This window comes from Geotrypetes seraphini, chromosome 2 (genome assembly GCF_902459505.1).
Source record: "Geotrypetes seraphini chromosome 2, aGeoSer1.1, whole genome shotgun sequence".
Classification (NCBI taxonomy): Eukaryota; Metazoa; Chordata; class Amphibia; order Gymnophiona; family Dermophiidae; genus Geotrypetes; species Geotrypetes seraphini.
In genome coordinates, this window is record NC_047085.1 from 494,083,322 (window position 1) to 494,103,992 (window position 20,671).

Consider the following 20,671-nt stretch of genomic DNA (forward strand, 5'->3'; position numbering starts at 1 on the left):
TATAACTATCATTTACAATAAAATAAGAATACATACATAAGATAGATGGATTGTTAACTTATAGAATAAAAGTTAAAAAATAAGACATAGCCTCTGTGTACCACAATCTAGCCTGCCTAATGATTTAAGCATGAGGAAAGTCTTAAAGACCAAAGGCCAGCCTAAAGTAGTTTGTCTTTAAGCCAGACTTAAATCTGCATCTAATTGTTAGATCACTGGTCTTGATAGAAGGCCAAAAAGCTTGTTTCCAGCCTATAGCATGGAGCGTACTCAGATAAATATTTTTGTGTAACTGGTGATGTGCCATACGTAGCCCAAGACTGCTCAAAATTATTTAAATATCCCTCGCATGTGGCTTTTTTTTTTAACCAACCCTAAAAGTATCTATCCCTATAAATTGGTTTTCATTTAAAAAACGTAAACCTAATATTTTTTAACCTTGAAAGGAAGTTTTCTCCTGCTCTGGAACCAAGTTGAGATTTAGTGCGATAAGAGTCTCTGGCCGTCTTCACAGCCCAACCACCAAGAGCCTCTGATCATGCAGACATCATTAAACAATTGTGAAAACTCCCCCTCCCTTCCCCAGGGCTACAAACACCATCTTCGAGTATCCACATGGAAGGGCACCACAATTATCTGAGCCACTGGACCAGCTTATTCTAATTCTTTTAATTTTACTCAAAAGTATATCTTTCTGTCTTTCGCTTTACTATAACCAATCCATATATGACGATTCCCGCTGCAGCATCTTACAAATCTGGGCAAGTCACTTAACCCTCCGTTGTCCCAGGTACAAAATAAGGTACTTGTATATAATCCATTTTGACTGTAGCCACAGAAAGGTGGTGCATTAAATCCCATCCCCTTTCCCTTACTGAATGATTAAACAATAGAGGTTCAGTTAGGGGCCTGCTGAAGAGTTAACAGCAGGTTTCAGTTGGGGTTTTTTGGGGGGGAACGTGGAATGTAGGGAGGTGAGTAGTGGAGGGTTTGGGAAGGGGGATGGATGAGAGTGGTGTTCTATAATTGAAAGGGTGATTTGTTTGTTGGTTGTTTATTGAGAGATTTGATATTGATGGTTTATTCAGAGATTTTCTCATGCCGTGTGTACATCTTTTCTTTGTTCTTCCAATAACAATATCTATTGTCAAAAAATCCACAGAACAATAGAGACAAGAAACCTGTTCAAAAAGAGATTTTGTCCTTGCCTTGATAATATTTTTTCCAGTAGACAGGTGTGCCATTCTGGACAAGGAGGTTAATCCCCATGGCCGTGAGCCATATGCAGATGGAATCCACTCCGGATTGTTTTTCTGTCATCATTCTACTTCCAATACAAGTCCACTGTATCAGGCTCGAATATTTTAGACCTCTTTAAATATAAAGCACTAGAACATTAACTAAAGAAAGTCTTAAAGCATTTATTAAATATTCAGGCTAGCAGACCTCAGAAGTACTCTACTGTATGTCTATCATCTTCAAAGAACATACAGATCAATTGGCACCCATGGTCGTCATAGGCCTCTATAACATTTTTTTGGTTTTTATATATAAATATTTGAAATATCAATAAGTACTCATCTTTCATCTACGCGGGTGGGGGTAGGCACTCTGACATAGACTATGTTTCGCCCCAAATGGGCTGTATCAAGGAAAATCCCCCTGCAATAATGAAATTATATTATAATTTATCATCCTTAGATTAATTCTAATACATCTAAACCAATAAATAGAAAAACTTTCAGCAATACCTTATATCCAACGGCTCATGCTTCCCGCAATAGATTTTTACCTCAGGAAACATGGCCGCGGCGTTCAAGGCTATAAATAGCCACAGCAATTTTTTGAAAAACAGGATGACATCAAGATTAACGTGAGACACACCCCCTACCTGATTGGCCAACTAAAACCCTTTTAAATTAAGGAAGACCACTCGATTTCAGCATTCAAACCTAAAGGTGTAACAGTATTTAGCATGTATATCCATTTTTGTTCTTTAAAATTTAACTTTTCTTTTGTATCTCCACCCTCCCACCCACCCATAACCTGATCTATGACCCGCCATTTCAGATCCACGATTTTATGCTTTTTCTCCCTCCAGTGCTGAACAAGGGGGGCCTCTAGATTCCCCGTATTGATTCTGGATTTATGTTCAGTTAGGCGAACATTAATTTTTCTGCTCGTCCGCCCTATATAGAGCAGTTGGCAGGGGCACTGAATCATATAGATGACTGAAGAGCTCTGACAGGACGTGTTCGAGCGAGCTCAATAGATCTTATTAGTCCACGGGTTACTCCACGTGGGGCCTTGCAAAGTTAAATCGCACCATTGGCATTGGGTGCAGGCTTGATGATTAAATACAGTCCTATCATCTCTTTTTTTAATCTCATAACGATGAGTAGATAGAAATTCCCCCACTGTCCTCCCTCTCTTATAAGAGGCGAACGGATAGTTCTGAAATTGAGAGCTCAACTGAAGAATCTGCCAGTGTTTTTTAATCACAGCAAAAAAAGCAGTGCTAAGAGGTGTAAAAGGAAGCAGTGCTAAGAGGCGTAAAAATCTGTTCGTCGAGCATACCTTAGGGCGAAGTATGCTCAACGACCCCTCCTTCTTAGAGAAAAGAATGAAGAAACACAGGATGATCACTTGATAGCGGTACTTCCTTTTACGCCTCTTAGCACTGCTTTTTTTGCTGTGATTAAAAAACACTGGCAGATTCTTCAGTTGAGCTCTCAATTTCAGAACTATCCGATCGCCTCTTATAAGAGAGGGAGGACAGTGGGGGAATTTCTATCTACTCATCGTTATGAGATTAAAAAAAGAGATGATAGGACTGTATTTAATCATCAAGCCTGCACCCAATGCCAATGGTGCGATTTAACTTTGCAAGGCCCCACGTGGAGTAACCCGTGGACTAATAAGATCTATCGAGCTCGCTCAAACACGTCCTGTCAGAGCTCTTCAGTCATCTATATGATTCAGTGCCCCTGCCAACTGCTCTATATAGGGCGGACGAGCAGAAAAATTAATGTTCGCCTAACTGAACATAAATCCAGAATCAATACGGGGAATCTAGAGGCCCCCCTTGTTCAGCACTGGAGGGAGAAAAAGCATAAAATCATGGATCTGAAATGGCAGGTCATAGATCAGGTTATGGGTGGGTGGGAGGGTGGAGATACAAAAGAAAAGTTAAATTTTAAAGAACAAAAATGGATATACATGCTAAATACTGTTACACCTTTAGGTTCGAATGCTGAAATCGAGTGGTCTTCCTTAATTTAAAAGGGTTTTAGTTGGCCAATCAGGTAGGGGGTGTGTCTCACGTTAAGCTTGATGTCATCCCGTTTTTCAAAAAATTGCTGTGGCTATTTATAGCCTTGAACGCCGCAGCCTTGTTTCCTGAGGTAAAAATCTATTGCGGGAAGCATGAGCTGTTGGATATAAGGTATTGCTGAAAGTTTTTCTATTTATTGGTTTAGATGTATTAGAATTAATCTAAGGATGATAAATTATAATATAATTCCATTATTGCAGGGGGATTTTCCTTGATACAGCCCATTTGGGGCGAAACATAGTCTATGTCGGAGTGCCTATCCCCACCCGTGTAGATGAAAGATGAGTACTTTTTGATATTTCAAATATTTATATATAAAAACCAAAAAAATGTTATAGAGGCCTATGACGACCATGGGTGCCAATTGATCTGTATGTTCTTTGAAGATGATAGACATACAGTAGGGAACTTCTGAGGTCTGCTAGCCTGAATATTTAATAAATGCTTTAAGACTTTCTTTAGTTAATGTTCTAGATCATTCTACTTCAACAGGAGATCTACTGCTACCTGTAGTTAGTGCCCACTCATGCAAGAGCTGCATCAAAACTATGTGAAGTAAGGAAAATGGGAAACTTCCTAAACTAATAAATAATTCTGCTCTAACACAATCAAACAACAATCAACTGCCACCAGCAGCATCAAAGGAGCTCAGGTAGTACCCCTGTAGACGCTAGAAACATATTATACAGGACTCTTCAGGGCCCAAAGGGCAAACTGGCATCCAAAATACAGTCTTGGAGAAGAATAAACAAAATGAGACAGTAGGCAGGCACAAGAAAAAACCGGGCCAGGGGTCCAGAATGACACACCTTCCTGCTGGAAAAGATATTATCAAGGTAAGGACATCTAGGGCAGGCTGACTGCGCCAGCCCTGAAAACTGAGGATCCAACAAAGCTACACTCCTGGTCGAATGTGCTTTGACAGAAACAGGAGACTGTTTTCCACAAATAAGTATGGGGATATGTGTAGACGCTCAATGTTAGGTAGGCAAGGAAACAGTGACTATTCACATTGTAATGTAAAGAAATCAAAGCTAATCCGAGACCAAAAGCTGCTGTGGAACCTTTCAGCAATGACCTGCTCACCAGCTCTGTAGCATTCCTGCCCTTTATTAAGATGAAGATCTTGCTGGAAAAGGGGGCAGGGCTATTGCAGAGTCCGAGAGAGCTCATCAGGGCTGTGTAGTAAAAGTTGGAAACAAGAATGGGTCTACCGACCGAGTCCAGCTTCAAAATAAAAAACATACATTATAATATATGTAAATTTATTATATATATTGTATATATTTGTCCCAAATTCAAAGTACTAGTAAAAATAAGTTATACCTTATATTTACTAATACTTTAGATTTAGACATAAACTTTAGCACCTAGTATCAGTAGGAGTCAGAGCTGGAACCAGACAGTAGAAAAAGAGAGAAGTCAAAGTCAAAGGTTTGGTGTACCACCTCTACAGCCCTGGAGCTCATGCCTACTAACAAAGTATGTACAGGGCCGGCTGAACCATTGGACCAAGTGAGGTTCTGCCCCAGGGTGCCAGACATAAAGGGTACTAAAATCCCCAGCACTTCACCTGATCCAAAGTTTTCTTCCTCTCCAACATTTCTCCCCTTTGCTCTCCAGCCCCAAGTCCCGCATGGCTCCCTTTCCTCCCCCCCTTCTCCTTCTTCTATGACCCTCTACACATTACCTTGTTGCTTGCGGGCAGCAACAGAATACATACAAAAGGAAGAACTGCAGAAATGGTGTGCAAGATGCCAAGTCTTTATTCAATAGACACTAGATATAAGCATAAAACAGTTTGTATCCAAAATATGGTCCCAGAAGTTGATGAACCGGGACCCGACATGGTCTGTATGTCAAGGAAACACTTCTTCCTCAGGGGTCCTAGTGTGAAAAATTGGATGTAACCAACAGATATGTATGTGTTAATAAAGGAAGTGAGTGGTGACAGCAAGAATGTGTGGCATGATGATCCAATATATAGTAGTGGTAAAACATCTTACAAGCATGAATACATAGCAGGCTGGTTTTGGCCGGCCCTGGGTCTTCCCTCTGCCACATCCTGCCAACAGGGACTGTGGGGGAAGGAGGAGGGAGGGAGAGAAGAAAGGAAGCAATGTTGGTCTAGGGGCTGGAGAGCGAAGGGGAGAAATGTTGGACTGAGGGGTGCTAGCATTGGGGTGCTATCATTGAACTTTGCTCAGGACAATATAAGCCTTTGAGCTGGCTCTGAATATGTATTTATGTGCTTTTTTGGGGGAAGAGGAGTCATATCTTTCATCAGATTCTCAGAAGGTTCTTACTGTTTTCCTTTAATTCATATTTTGGCTTATTTAGTACATGATTCAACAAGCTTATAAAAACCCCAGTAACAGAAAACTGAAATGGCTATGTAATACTGGTATTCTCACTTTCCAGCCTCCGAGACAATGGGGCCAGCTAAAATCTTACCTTGTGCGATCCGGAGTTTTACTTCAAGGTCTACGGGTGTTGAAACAACCGATTTTGTAAGAACCAATACATTCTCCAGCCCAATCACCACTACCAAGTATGGAAAAATCTCTCTACAAAAAAACAAAACCAAACCAGAAAATCAAAAAAAACAGACACAACTAAGTTGCTTAACTATAGCAAGGATTCTTTGTTAGCTATAGGATAATCAGTTGCACAAACAGGTATCATCCAGTGGGACAAATGCAAAACATTTTGCAGATAACTGGGAAAGTACATGATTTTTCGCAGGCATGCATGAGTGTTCCTGTTCAGTCACAAAAGCACAAGGGCCCCCCCCCCCCCCATCATATATAATTTATTTATTTAAAACATTTATTATCCACCTAAAAACTAGGCGGCTTACAATAAAACATACATCCACAATCACCAACAGACATATACAAAATTCAAAAACCATCAGTTACATCAATAAAATTAACAGAGCATCTTTAAGATTAATCTACGTTTTCCTAGATTCAATCAACCCTTACCTTCAATGAACTGCCTAGACATAAAGATATGTCTTCAATAATTTCCTGAAACTAAGCACATTCTCACAGAAATGCAAGTTTCCAGGAATCTGCCAAACTTTACTACCACACTATTGTCATGAAAAATCTCCCCAGCAATACACACTCAAACAATAATTTGTTTTATGGGAGTTCAGAATCCACCATTTCACATGAAATTGGTAGCTGTGGTACTCTTCATAATTCCCTTTACAGTTCAACTAGTCATTACTTTAGCATTATTTTAAACTTATTAGATTTAACAAAATGACTTATCTTTTCATCCTTATAGGTTCATCCTTATAGGGAAGGGGAACCTATAAGGATGAAAAGATAAGTCATTTTGTTAAACCTAATAAGTTTAAAATAATACTAAAGTAATGACTAGTTGAACTGTGAAGGGAATTATGAAGAGTACCACAGCTACCAATTTCGTGTGAAATGGTGGATTCTGAACTCCCATAAAACGAATTATTGTTTGAGTGTATATTGCTGGGGAGTTTCCAGGAATGCCATTCCATAAAATCGGACCAGCAATAGAGAAAGAAGATTTTGCTGTATTCACGTAATGTGCAGTACCCCAACAGGAGGAAGCTAGACCGAGATGGCTGGTCTTCCTGCTGCCCATAAAGAACACTTACAGGTAAGAAACTGAGTTTTCTCTAAGGACAGGCAAGATGAATCACCATCACATGTAAAAATCTCCAACTCAGAGTTGCCATCCATCAATTTAATTTATTTATTTATATTTTAACACTTTATCAAGAATACAGAAATGAATAAGATATACAATTCCGATTGAAGGAAATTGAGTTAAAGAAAGTAAAATTATTCACTTAATCAATATTTAAAGTCCCATATTGATGAGATCTAAGATTCTAATGAGTGGAATTCAATAAAGAAAAAAGGGAAAACACAAAGTAAGCAGTCAACTGTTAGTGAATACAGAAACAATGTCTTATTTAAGTTATTGTTATGATTCCCCCTTCAAGACGTTTCATGGTTAGGAATCCTGACAGCTAAGAAGGTTCAAAGAATATATAATTACTAAACTTATATTTTATGACACATTTGCACAGATATCGTAGAAGAAAAACTGCACCCATTGCAATCACCCCTGGTTTTAACAACAAAATTGTTTTCTACGTCTCTGGGTTTCTTTTGTCACATTTGGAAACACTTGAATTTTTTGACCCAGAAATTCCTTGTGTCTGTTATTGAAGAATAATTTCAATATCCAATTCTTGTCAGGCATAGAGGGAAGGTAGTGAAAATAATTTATACATAAAATGATATAATATGATATATAATATGTAATGTATGATTAAAAAATAATAGAAGGGTGGGGGGAGGGAGAGGGGGAAAATATATTTAGAACATGATGTATTAGATATAAAAGTGATATTGTATATTCATCAATTGTACTTTAATATTTTGTTCACTTTATGAAAAATTTGAAAATAAAAAATAATGGGAAAAAAAAAAAACAATTCTTGTCAGGCAACAGTACTACTATCCTGTTTGTCTTTCTTGTCTATTTAGATTGCAAGCTCTTTCAAGCAGGGACTGTTTGTGACTCTTTATAGCGCTGCGTACATCTCGTAGCACTATAGAAATAATTAATAGTAATAATAAAAGCACTACTAAGAAAAACTGTTATCGGGCACAAATGTTTTTTTAAAGATAGAAGACAACCTTACAACAGGCCCTAAGGGCTAAAGCTGGGTTCAGTTCCTCAAACAGCCTGAAGTACAGCCTTCCAAATCATTTCATTGGAAGCTGATCTTGGATGAACGATGGAAGGTGCCATACTTCTGATTTTATGAACTTTGCATATCCTCCTAGACAGAATTGTGTTATGTTATATGGGTGTCTTATATCCTGCCAAATCCTCCCCAGTGGAGTTCAAGGCAGGTTACATCAACGGTTTTGGTTCTCTTTATCACTATTGTGACTTATTTTGAATTGTGTTGTTATAATGAACTAATACTAGTGATTTTACGTTGTTTGGTTTGTTATTTTATTATGTATGTATTGTTGTTCCGGCACAAAATTGTTGGATATAGCAGGATACAAATTTTTAAATTAAAAAAAATTAATTTGTTAGATAACACTGAACATGTGGAGGGGCATAATCGAAAGGGACGTCTAAGTTCGTTTGCGTCTAAGTCGTCCAAACTAAAAAACAGCCTAGGACACATTTTTGAAAAATACGTCCAAAATTTCTTTGTTTCGAAAATCGTCTAATTATTCGTCCTGCCGATCTGATCGTCCAAGCCGCTAAATCGTCCTCTTTATACCACATTTCCGTCCAACTTTTTGTCCAAGTCAAAAACGCCTAGAACAAGCCCTGTTGGACGTGGGAGGGGTCTGCAAAGTGATGGACTGAACACCCAGACATGGCACCTAAATAGTGGGGTACCTTACATGGCACTGGTGTGAACTTCACAAAAAGAGTGCCATGTCTTCTCCTCACTACAGCTCCCTTATAGGTCATGGTGAGCCCCCCAAACCACCCCCAGAATCCCCTAGACTTATCTACCACCCCAATAGCCCTTATGGATGCAGGAGCCACTTATATGCCAGTAAAAAAGGGTTTTGGGGGTGTATAGGGAGTGCACATGTTTCAGTATCAATGCAGTGATTACAGGGGCTTATGGGCATGGGTCCTCCTCTCCATGGGTCCCTAACCCACCCCAAGATGGCTTAAGCCACCTATGTGCTGGACGACTAGGCTTTCCTATGCCAGGCGGTTAGGTGATGATGGTCTGGAGGCTGAATTTTAAAGGTGTGATTAATATTTTTATGGGGGTGGGGGGGTCAGTGATCACTAGAGTAGTGTGTGGGGTTCTGTTTTATGTGTTTGCAGTGCTTATCTGGTGACTTTAGGTGGGTTTTTGTGACTTAGACTATGTTTTAAATGGTCTAAGTCACAATGTCCAAGTTCCATCGATGCTTTGCTGTATAACTTTTGGTTATACATGCTGTATGACTAAGTCTAAGCTGGCCCACGTCACGCCCCACTCCCACCCTCGACACTCCTCACGAAACGCCCCATTTAGCTTTGGTCATCCAGCGGCACTATGAAGGCTTAAGTTGTTTAGAAATACATCCAAAACCTGTTTTTTATTATCAGCACTTGGACGTTTTTGGGAAATGTTCGTCGAAGTGCCAACTTAGGCCGGTTTTTGGACGTTTTTCTCTTTCGATTATGAGCCCCCTAATGTACAGTTAAAAATTTGGTTGCGCTTTTAACACAGCATGGTAAATAATTTGGTTCTGTTCTAACAATTTCTAGCATGGTGGTTATACATGACATTTTTCATATCACATTGCAAGGTCAGGGCTGTGTAAGCTCTGTTGCCAGAATTTCTGAAATAGCTTTCAAAATTTAATATACATAATGGTAGTTTGAACCTCTGTGGGTAGAAGATCTCGTAGTTTTGAAGTTAAATGAGTTACAATAAATTGTCTTATATTTTACCCCTTTCAGAGATGGAAAGGATAATATCAGACGATTAGAACTGCGATGTTTGCCTAGGTAGAACAGTCAAACATCGCAACTCTCAGTAGTACTGGCAGAAACATCATGCAGAAAGAAAATTGCCTTTGCCTCCCACAGCAGGTTGGCGAGGTCTGCTATCTGGCAGAGATTTAGGGCGGTGATCCGCTACGCTGGCCATGAAGTCATCTAAGTCCTTACCAAACAGCATCTGGTCTTTGAAGGGCAGTCTGATTGAAGTGGCTTTGGAGGCTGAATCGCCCGCTCATTGCCTGATCCAGAGCAACCTACAGGGAGAAACGGCATAGACCGACACCTTGCTCATAACTGTTAAATAAATATTTTCATTTATTTTATAGTATTTATCGTAATATCAACACAGCTAGGAGATCATGTTCCAACATAAGACTGTTTCGCCAAAGTTGTTTCAAGAAGTTCCCCTTACTCTGCCGGTTCCATTATTCCAGGAATTCACATGGGAATAATGGAACTGGCAGAGTAACATAGTAGATGACGGCAAATAAAGACCCGAATGGTCCATCCAGTCTGCCCAACCTGATTCAATTTAAATTTTTTACTTCTGACTTCCGGTGACATCATGCGGTTGAGCAGACGCTGAGAGGCTCTGCTCCCGTCCTCGAGTCCCCTCTCACCTGCAAATTAGCGGTATTTTGACCGGATTGCAGTCGGTTTGTTTTGCTTGCCTGCAGGTATCCAGCTCTGCGGGGTGGTGTTCGGCAATTTCTATGGCGACCCGGCCGGTTTGTAAGGAGCGGCAGCGCAGCAAACCCCCAGACACCAAGATGGCATCGGCTTCTAACCCCGCGAGCCCCAGAGTTCTTCCTGCCTCCATGTGGTCGGCCAAAATCCTGGCAGAGATCACAGCGGCTGTCGAGTCTGCCATTGATAAAAAGCTCCAGCAGTTCTTTGATAAAATTGATGCGGCTCATGAGCGCTTGGACAGTATGAGCTTGGAGCTGGATGAGACCCAGACTCGCGTGAGTACCTTGGAGGATAGGGTCTCTCCGCTGGAGTCTGGCACGGCACGGATGGCTAAGCAGTTGGCCCAGATGACAGAGAAGGTGCATGACATAGAAAATAGAGCCCGCAGAAACAATCTTCGGTTGGTTGGGCTGCTGGAGCGGATTGTAGAGGCTGACCTGGTTGCTTTCTTGGACCAATGGATTCCTGAATCCCTGTCTCTGGATCCCCACCTGGGCAAGTTGCGCATGGAGCATGCCCACCGCTTGGGGCCTAAGGGGGCTGATGGCGCGAGGCCCTGGGTGGTAATATTTAAAATCTTGAACTTTGCCCACAAATCAGCCATTTTGCAGGCGGTCCGGGCGGGCAGGGGTCTGCATCACGAAAATTAAAAAATCCTGTACTTCCAGGACTACTCACCTTTGGTGGCGGTGTGACGGCGGGAGTTCACCCCCATCTGTTTGGCCTTGTTTACTCATAAGGTCAAATTTGCCCTCCTTTACCCAGCATGCCTTCGGATCCAGTGGGAGGGCAGAATACAGACCTTTGATTCACCTGCGGAGGCCCTCGCCTTTGTCACCACGCTGGGCATCGTAGTAGTCCCGCCGGCAGACACCCAACCACGTCAAGGACCCAGGGACCTTTCTGTTGGGGACACTTGACCCTTGGTTTGTCTGGTTTGTGGATTGGTGTGAGTTGCTGGTTTGTCTGGAAGGCAGAAGGATGAGACCTGGCTAGGGAGTGAGAGGAGTGGAGACTGGCTGTTCAGTGAGGGTCCTTTGGGTTGCCTCCATTTTGTTTTACTGGGGGTGGCGGAGTGTTGTTTGATAGTGGGATGGTTTATATGTTGTTTCTGGGGGTTTGTTCTGCTCTTTGTTGCCTGGGGGAGAGGATTGGGACGTTTGTTGTGAAGTGGTTTTTCAGGGGTTGAATTGGGACAGGAGTGGGGTGGGGGACCTTGGTGGTTGGGGCTGGGGTCTTGGGGCTGGGGTGGGGTATGCACTCCAGTGTCAGGGTAGTTTCTTTAGGGGGGAGCTTGGTGGCATCCTTTTTTGTTCAGTGCTTAAGGAGGGGTCCGGTGAGGGCTGGGCACTGGACTTTCCTGTTTTCAATCTTGTATCTGCTGTTTGTTTCTTGGTGGTACGATACCGGGTGAGTCCACTCTAAGGGCCTGGTCATGGAATGTAGCGGGTATAAATTCGCCTATCAAACGCTCAAAAATATTACAGTCTTTGAAGAAACAACATATGCATATTGCCTGTCTCCAGGAGACACATTTGTCAGATAGTGGGCATGATAAATTGGCTAAGGGTTGAGTTAAGGAGGTCCACTACTCCTCGGGCACTACCCATAGTGCCGGGGTGGCGGTCCTTTTAAGCAAATTTCTTCCTTATACTCTTCATAAAGTAGTTAAGGACCCGGAGGGGAGGTATTTGTTTTTACATCTGGAGGTACAAGGGATGGAGATGGTGATTGCGAATATCTATGCCCCAAATGTTTTTAACATGGACTTTTTTTCAACAGATTATGGGTTTGTGTGCCACCTTTCAGCAGCTCCCCATTCTGATGTTTGGTGACTTTAATGCGGTCCTTGACCCGGATATGTGGCTCGGGCTCATCCTTCTATGTCTCGGATAGATTATATACTGTGTCTTCCTCTTTTCTCCCTAGGCTGTTTAGCGCAGAGATTGGCACCCTCTCTATTTCCGATCATACTTTAGTGTGGATGGAGCTCCAGGGTGTCCAATTGGGGTCTGCACCTGGTGAATGGAGGTTCCCTAGATATGGACTCAGTGCTGTTGTGGGAGGCCGCCAAGGCGGTCCTTCGTGGGAAGACTATCGCGTACGTGGCTAGAGAGCAGAAGGAACATTCCTGGGAATTATTGTATTTGCATCATGCGGTTGACACATGTAAGCATCGGTGGATCGCTTCGAAGAATCCAATAGACAGAAAATCTCTTCAGGCTGCTCGGGTGGTGCTCCAGGTTAAGCTTCATGAACATACTTTAAAATCCTTCCAATTTTACAAACATATATTCTACAGATATGGGAATCGGTCTGGTAAATTATTGGCCCATATGGTTCATCCTTGGCAGGGTCCCCACTTTTGTAAAGGGATCTTGCAGCATACCTCCTTCGACACCAATAGGGAATGTCTCACTGATATTTTTTCCCGCCATTTTTGGGACTTCTTTTCTAGGAGAGCTTCGCCTCTGGGTGCAGTGGCTTCCTACTTGGACTCCTTACAGTTACCTAGGGTTTCGGGGACCGCAATTGAGGACTTGCATGTCCTATTACTGCCTTAGAGATTCTGCAGGTTATTTGGGACTCTCCACTTTCTAAGGCCCAGGGACCCGATGGTTTCTCATCTGAACTTTATAAAATATTACGGGATCGTATAGTTGGTTCCTTGGAGGCTTATTTTACTGGGGTGGAGGCTTCGGGGGCCTTTCCTGCTCATGTTAACAGGGCGCATATTGTGCTGATTTCCAAGCCTAATTAGAACCCGGCTTTTGTGAATTCTTATCGTCCCATTTCATTGGTTAATTTCGAGTTTAAAATATTGGCTAAAATTCTGGCTAACCGGTTGGCTGGCTTTTTACCAGATTTGATTCATGCTGACCAAGTGGGGTTCATTCGGGGTAGACAGGCGGTTTGGAATGTCCGGAGGTCATGGCGGCTCTGGGTCATAGTGCGACCCATTTGCGCCCGGGTCTATTGATTAGTCTTGATGCTAGTAAAGCATTTGATTGTGTGGGTTGGGAGTACTTGTTTGCGGTGCTTGAGGGCTATGGGGTGGGGGTTCTTTTCTGACCATGGTCCGTTTTTTGTATCACCTTCCTAGTTCAGCAGTGTTGGTTAATGGACTGATTTCTGGTTATTTTCCAGTGGAGCATGGCACCCATCAGGGTTGTCGTCTTTCCCCTTTATTATTTATTTTATCTCTGGAGCCACTATTGCGACGGATTCAGGAGGATGGCTTGGTTTCCGGGTTGATTGTGGGGAGGGAGGAGGTTCGTTGCCTGGCCTTTGCAGATGATATCTTGCTGCTGTTGACCCAACTGGGTCAGTCTCTTCCCAGGGTGTTGCAATTGGTTTATGCTCATGGTGGGGTGTCTGATTTGGAGTTAAATTTGGACAAGTCTGAGGCTTTGGCTCTTGGTGGGTACGCTTATGAGGATTGGTCGATCCCATTCCCTCTGCGAAAGGTGGCACACAAACTTAAATATTTGGGGATATACATTACTGGCAATCTGTCCCGAGCCTATAAGGAAAATTTCACAGTGCTCTTGAACAAGTCCAGGGATCTTTTGAGTCTTTGGACTCGTTTTCCATTGTCCCTACGGGGTTGAATTGCTCTTTACAAAATGGTGTTATTCACTAAGTAGGTCTATGTGATGCAGACTTTTCCATTCTATATGACTAATAGGGATAATAACATGTATCACACTGTCTTACGTCAATTTCTTTGGAATAATAGAAAACCCAGACTGACTCTTGCTCAATTATCTCTCCCTGTGGGACAGGGTGAACTGGCACTCCCGGACCTGAGGAGATACAATATAGCATGTCTTCTTCGGCACTTGGTGGACTGGATTAAGAACACTCTTGAGCAGCAGTTGAAGGCTCCTACTCACTTGATGTACTATCTCCATGCTAAGCGCCCACATCGGATTTTTCCCACCAGGTCTCATCCTCTGCTGCGCTCCTTGAGACAATGTTGGCAATGGTTGTGCAAACATATGCATTTACCTTTCACCTCTATGATCCTGTTGCCCTTATGGGGTAATCGAGACCTGGATCCTGATGCTACCAAAGTATATTTACAGCGCTGGAGTGCTCGTGGACTATGCTATGTGCGAGATGTGGTGTCGGAGGGGAGTGTGCCTCGTTCTTTCCAGGATCTACAGGCGGCGGGTCCCTTGGAGGCTCGGGACTGGCTTTTCTACCGCCAGGTGTCTCATATTATCCGCTCGTTGGATGCTGCTACTTTGAATGAAGACAGGGCGGATATGGTGTGCGAGATTCTGACTCTATTCCACCTGACTCGGATTAGCTTATCCTTTCATCAAGTCAGTTTGGGCTGCTTTGTGGCCCCTTGGGACCCTGAGGTGGTGGCAGCTGTGTGGAAATCAGAATCTCTCCCCGTCTTGACCGTATCACGGGCTCTGGAGTTCGTCTTCTTATGAAACATCTTCCTCGGATGACTCATTCTGTGGTACTGCAAGAGCAACATTTCAAGTTTCTATTGCGGATGCATGTCTCCCCATCCGGGCCTATGTTTCTGGATACGCCTCTCATGCTCGGTGTCCTCGGTGCCAGTCCGCCCCTGCAGGCTTGCTTCACATGTTTTGGTCTTGTGACTGCATTCAAACATTCTGGTCCTTTGTAGCTCTGTACCTGCAGTCTGCTTTGCGCAAGCAGATTCCTTTGAGAGCGGATGTTCTGCTCTTTTCTCAGGGGGTTCATTTGGGTTTGTCCAGAGGGGGCAACATGTTGTTACAAAAGGCCTCTTTGTTGGCCCGGAAGTGTATACTTTTGTTGTGGCGCCAAGCTAAAGTGCCGACCCTTACTATGTGGAGGAATGAACTGTTTACTCTGTTAAAATTTGAATACCTGGATATTCAGAGGGGAGGTCCCGGGCCTTGGAGGAAATTTAGGAGAATATGGGGTCCCGTTTGGGAGGGAATGTCCCCTAGAGCTCGCAGTTCTTTATTGAACTTTTGACACTGGAGTGCAAGGGGGGGGAGGTTAGGGGGAGGGTTTTGGTGGGTGGGTTTGGTTTCCGTGGGTCTTCGTGAAGGACTGATACGAAAGACCTGATTGATTCTGCACTTTCTCTTGTTGGTGGTTTGTTGTTATTTATATTTTTGAAAATTTTTAAAAAATGATTTAAAAAAAAAAATTTGTCTTAGCTATTTCTGGGCAAGAATCCAAAACTCTACCCTGTACTGTGTTTGGGTTCCAACTGCCAAAATCTCCATCAAAACCTACTCCAGCCCATCTACACCCTCCTACCCATTGAAGTCCTCTCCAGCCCATCCTCCCCCAAACGACCACATACAGACCGTGCAAGTCTGCTCAGTACTGGCCTTAGTTCAATATTTAATACTAGCTTTATAGCCCGTTACATTAACGTGTGCTAGAATATATGTGTGTCTGTCTTTATTTCTTTCTCTCTCTGTCTCCTTAGCCGCTTTTTCCTGTCCATTCTCCCTTATTTTTACCTCCCCTGTGTCCACCACCACCCCTTCACTGCTCCCCTTATCCAGCAGCAGCCCTTCTCCCTTTGTTTTACCTCCCCCGTGTCCATCATCACCTCTTCCTGCTCCCTCTGTCCAGCAATAGGCCTCCATTCCTTTCCCCCCCGTCCATCATCACCTTTTCCTGCTCCCTCTGTCCAGCAGTAGGCCTCCCTTCATTTCCCCCCTGTCCATCAGCACCTCTTCCTGCTCCCCATGTCCAGCAGTAGGCCTCCCTTCATTCCCCCTGCGTCCATCAGCACCTCTTCCTGCTCCCCCTGTCTAACAATAGGCCTCCATTCCTTTCCCCCCGTCCATCAGCACCTCTTCCTGCTCCCCCTGTCCAGCAGTAGGCCTCCCTTCATTTCCCCCCCTGTCCATCAGCACCTCTTCCTGCTCCCCCTGTCCAGCAGTAGGCCTCCCTTCATTTCCCCCCCCCTGTCCATCAGCACCTCTTCCTGTTCCCCCTGTCAAGCAATAAGCCTCCCTTCCTTTTCCCCCCCTGTCCATCATCACCTCTTCCTGCTCCCTCTGTCCAGCAATAGGCCTCCCTTCATTTCCCCCCCCTATCCATCAGCACCCCTTCCTGCTCCCCCTGTCCACGGGAGTTAGCACAGGGCCGGTGTCTGCCATTCTCCCCAGAGTCCTTGCGCCCCCCCCTTTCCCTTCCCACGGACCTGACTACCTACCCAGCGATTCAAGCAGCATGTGCAGCAGTCTTCACATGCTGCTTCGGGTCCTTCTACTGCCCTGATTTACTCTGGCATGTCCCTGATGACATCATCAGAGACGCGGCAGAGCAAATCAGGGAAGTAGAAGGGCTCGAAACAGCGTGTGAAAACTGGTGCACACGCTGCTTGAATCGCCAAGCTAGTCGGGTCCGCGGGAAGGGTGGTGAGCGGAAAAGGACTCCTGTGGTCTGTCGCGGAGGGTGGCCCGACTCCATTTCAGCCGCAGGGAAGGCTCACTGCCCCAGCTCCTTACCTGTCCGCAGCCCGGGCCAGGCCTCCCGCGCTTTCTCAGCGGCCCGGCTCGCTCGGTTGTTTGTTTGTTTTTACTCCGCTTCCTGCATTCGCTGCTCTCAGTGACGTAATAAGCGCGCATGCACACTTGTCTTGCCACATTCCGACAGAAAAGGGATCAGGGAACACGCGAGGCAAGTGCGCATGCGTGGCTAGCATTTTATTATTTAAGATTATTTTCTGATTCTAGATCCTCTGTGTTCATCCCACGCTTCTTTGAACTCAATCACCGTTTTCCTCTCCACCACCTCTCTCGGGAGCGCATTCCAGGCATCCACCACCCTCTTCGTAAAGTAAACAGTCCTATGTCGGAACATAATCCCCTAGCTGTGTTTATATTAAGATGAGTATTAATTTAAAATAAAATAAATGAAAATATTTATTTTAGCAAAATATTGTTAAGAGATTAAAAAGTATATTTATATTTATAAGACCAATGACGATTTTGGTGCAAGTAGTCTGTGTGTGAAAGTCAAATAAACACAGCTGCACTGCCAAGGTCTATGAGTGATTTACTTAAGGTATTGTGATTCAAAGAATATACAGCATCTGCCATATAATCTACCTCCTCCAGCATCAGCTGGGGCAGAGGTCCTCCTCTCCAGCAGGACTGCCTAAATTTGATGGGGCAGGCAGGTGCCACAAACAAAGCTGCTGCTGCAGCTTTGATCCCCAAAGCTAGTGCTTCAAATTGCCTCTTAAGAACCACATCCACCTTGTGATCTTGTGTGTCTTTTAACATTATTCCTTCCTCACTAGGGAAGAGGGTACTTTTAGTTACTTGAGCCACCATGGAATCCACCTCTGGCTGACTAAACAGCTGCTGAAATTCCAGAGCGCTGTACATTAACTATTGTCTCTTGACTCTTGGTCCCTGACAGGAAAGCAGCAGAGCCCTGGGACAATAAAGGCATGGGGCCTGACCTCCAGTCCTCCCAGTCCTATAGAAACATAGAAGATGATGGCAGATAAGGGCCATAGCCCATCAGGTCTGCCCACTCTACTGACCCACCCCCAAGTCTACTATCCTAGGGATCCCATTCCTGGTGACAGGTTCCCTTGGCTTAACCCTCTAAGGCAGTGTTTTTCAACAGCTGTTCCGCGGCACACTAGTGTGCCGCGAGATGTTGCCTGGTGTGCCACAGGGCCGCCATCAGGGCAGTACTACCAGTCCTGCATTCAGGGGCCCGGAGCTGACAGGGGGCCCAAGGCAGGGGCGCCAGTAGTTCGCCAAGGCAAAGTGAGTCGATCACCCAGGACTCACTTTGTCTTGGCGATCTAATCTATCGAGCCGATAAGTCTTCTTCTCCCCAACGTCAATTCTGCAGTCGGAGAGGAAGTTCGGGCCAGCCAATCGCTGCCTGGCTGGGCGGAACTTCCTCTCCGATTGCAGAATTGACGTCAGGGAGAGCATGCGTCGGCGTCGGCTTTGGGGCCTGTTATCCATTGGTGGGTCCTGTTCCCCGATGGCAGCGGCAGTGGCAGTGGCTTGGGGAACGGCAGGGAGAAAGAAAGAAAGGGGGCAGGCAGGGAAACAGAAGGAAAGAAGAGAAACAGAAAAAAAGAAAGAAAGGTCAGGGAGAGAGGAAGAAAAAGTTGGGGGAGGGAATGAGGTGTGGAGGAGAGAAAGCATACAGGCTGATAGAAGGGAAGAAAGATTGGATGCACAGTCAGAAGAAGAAAGTGCAACCAGAAATCACCAGACAAGGTAGGAAAAATGATTTTATTTTAAATTTAGCAAAGTGGAGGCAGTATTACCACAGTTTTCAAAGGAATTTGCCCAAATAACTTAATAGTTAACTGGGTAAATTCCCAGAGATGAAAACTTCCCTTCACTTACTATGCACAGTTCTGAATTTATATCTGCTGTCTATATTTTACAATATGGTCACCTTTTACTAAACCGCAAGTGTTTTTTAGCACAGGGAGCCTATGAGCGTCAAGAGCAGCGCTGGGCATTCAGCGCAGCTCCCTGTGCTAAAAACTGCTATTGTGGTTTAATAAAAAGGATGGAGGGTATATTTGTCTATTTTTGTATGCTATAAAAACCAAATACAGAGAGAGACTGAGAGCTGTTGACGAAGAGCTACGTGTGTGTCTTTCTTCGATTCCAGCCAGAATATCAGCTTTGTGTTCAGCCAAACAGGCCCAGGTTTCGCACTGAATAAAGTATTTTATAATTTTTCACTATTCTGTTTACTTAATATTTCATAATAAAGTAATTATAAAATACTTTCTTTGTGTTTATTTGATTCCTATTCAAGAGAATTACTTTATATATAGTCAATATAGGCACAGAGTTGAATTTTTTAACATTTTCTAATGGTGGTGTGCCTCGTGATTTTTTTCATGAAACAAGTGTGCCTTTGCCCAAAAAAGGTTGAAAAACACTGCTCTAAGGGATCCCACATGGGCATCCCATTTGCTCTTAAATTCTTGCACACCGGGAGCTCGTTCCAAGGATCAACCACTCTCTCGGTGAAGAAATATTTCCTGGTGTCACCATGAAATTTCCCGCCCCTGAGTTTGAGCGGATGCCCTCTTGTGGCTGAGGGTCCTTTGAGAAAGAGAATCTCTTCTTCCATCTCGATACGGCCGATAATATACTTAAATGTCTCGATCATGTCTCCTCTCTCCCTACGTTCCTCGAGTGAGTACAGCCGCAAATTTTTCAGCCTTTCCTTGTACGATAGATCCTTGAGCCCCGAGACCATCCTGGTGGCCATCCGTTGCACCGACTCTACTCTCAGCACATCTTTTCGGTAGTGTGGCCTCCAGAATTGCACACAGTATTCCAAATGAGGCCTCACCATGGTTCTGTATAATGGCATTATGACTTCAGGCTTCCGGCTGACGAAACTCCTGCGGATGCAACCTAACAACTGTCTTCCTTAGATGAAGCCTTCTCCACATGATCAGCAGTTTTCATGTCTGCGCTGATGATCACTCCCAAGTCTCGTTCTGTTGAAGTTCTAGCTAAGGTGTAAGTTCTGCACAGATTTCTGCTGCCGAGGTGCATGATCTTGCATTTCTTAGCGTTGAAGCCCAGCTGCCAGGTCGAGGAGCAAAGCTCCAACAAATGTAGGTCCTGTGTCATACTATCGGGTGAATTGCCATCTCTCACTATATTGCATAGTTTGGCGTCGTCAGCGAATAACGTTACCTTACCTTGAAGCCCCTGAGTTAGGTCACCTATGAATATGTTGAAAAGGAGCGGGCCCAAGACTGAGCCCTGCGGTACTCCACTGGTCACCTCCGATGTTTTAGAGAGGGTACCGTTAACTACCACTCTCTGAAGTCTGCCACTCAGCCAGTCATTGACCCATGTAGTTAGTGTTTCTCCCAGCCCCATTGATTTCATCTTGCTTAACAGCCTGCGATGCGGGACACTATCGAAAGCTTTGCTGAAGTCTAGATATACGACGTCCACGGATTCTCCCAAGTCTAACTGTTTTGTTACCCAGTCAAAGAAGCTGATGAGATTGGATTGGCAGGATCTACCCTTGGTGAATCCATGTTGACTGGGATCCCGTAGATTCTCCTCATCCAAGATTGCGTCTAATTTACGTTTGATTAGTGTTTCC

The 20,671-nt window shown here is 44.1% G+C and overlaps 1 protein-coding gene across 6 annotated transcripts in view; it reads right to left on the reverse strand.

The window, feature by feature from the left end:
- Window positions 1-20,671, reverse strand: part of SCAP (SREBF chaperone) — a 258,977-nt gene that overhangs the window by 90,202 nt on the left and 148,104 nt on the right. For all 6 annotated transcript variants that reach the window (XM_033931922.1, XM_033931925.1, XM_033931923.1 and 3 more), the window contains one exon: window positions 5,789-5,901. In XM_033931922.1, coding sequence (XP_033787813.1) covers window positions 5,789-5,901 — 113 coding nt within the window. The remainder of the gene's footprint in view (window positions 1-5,788; window positions 5,902-20,671) is intronic.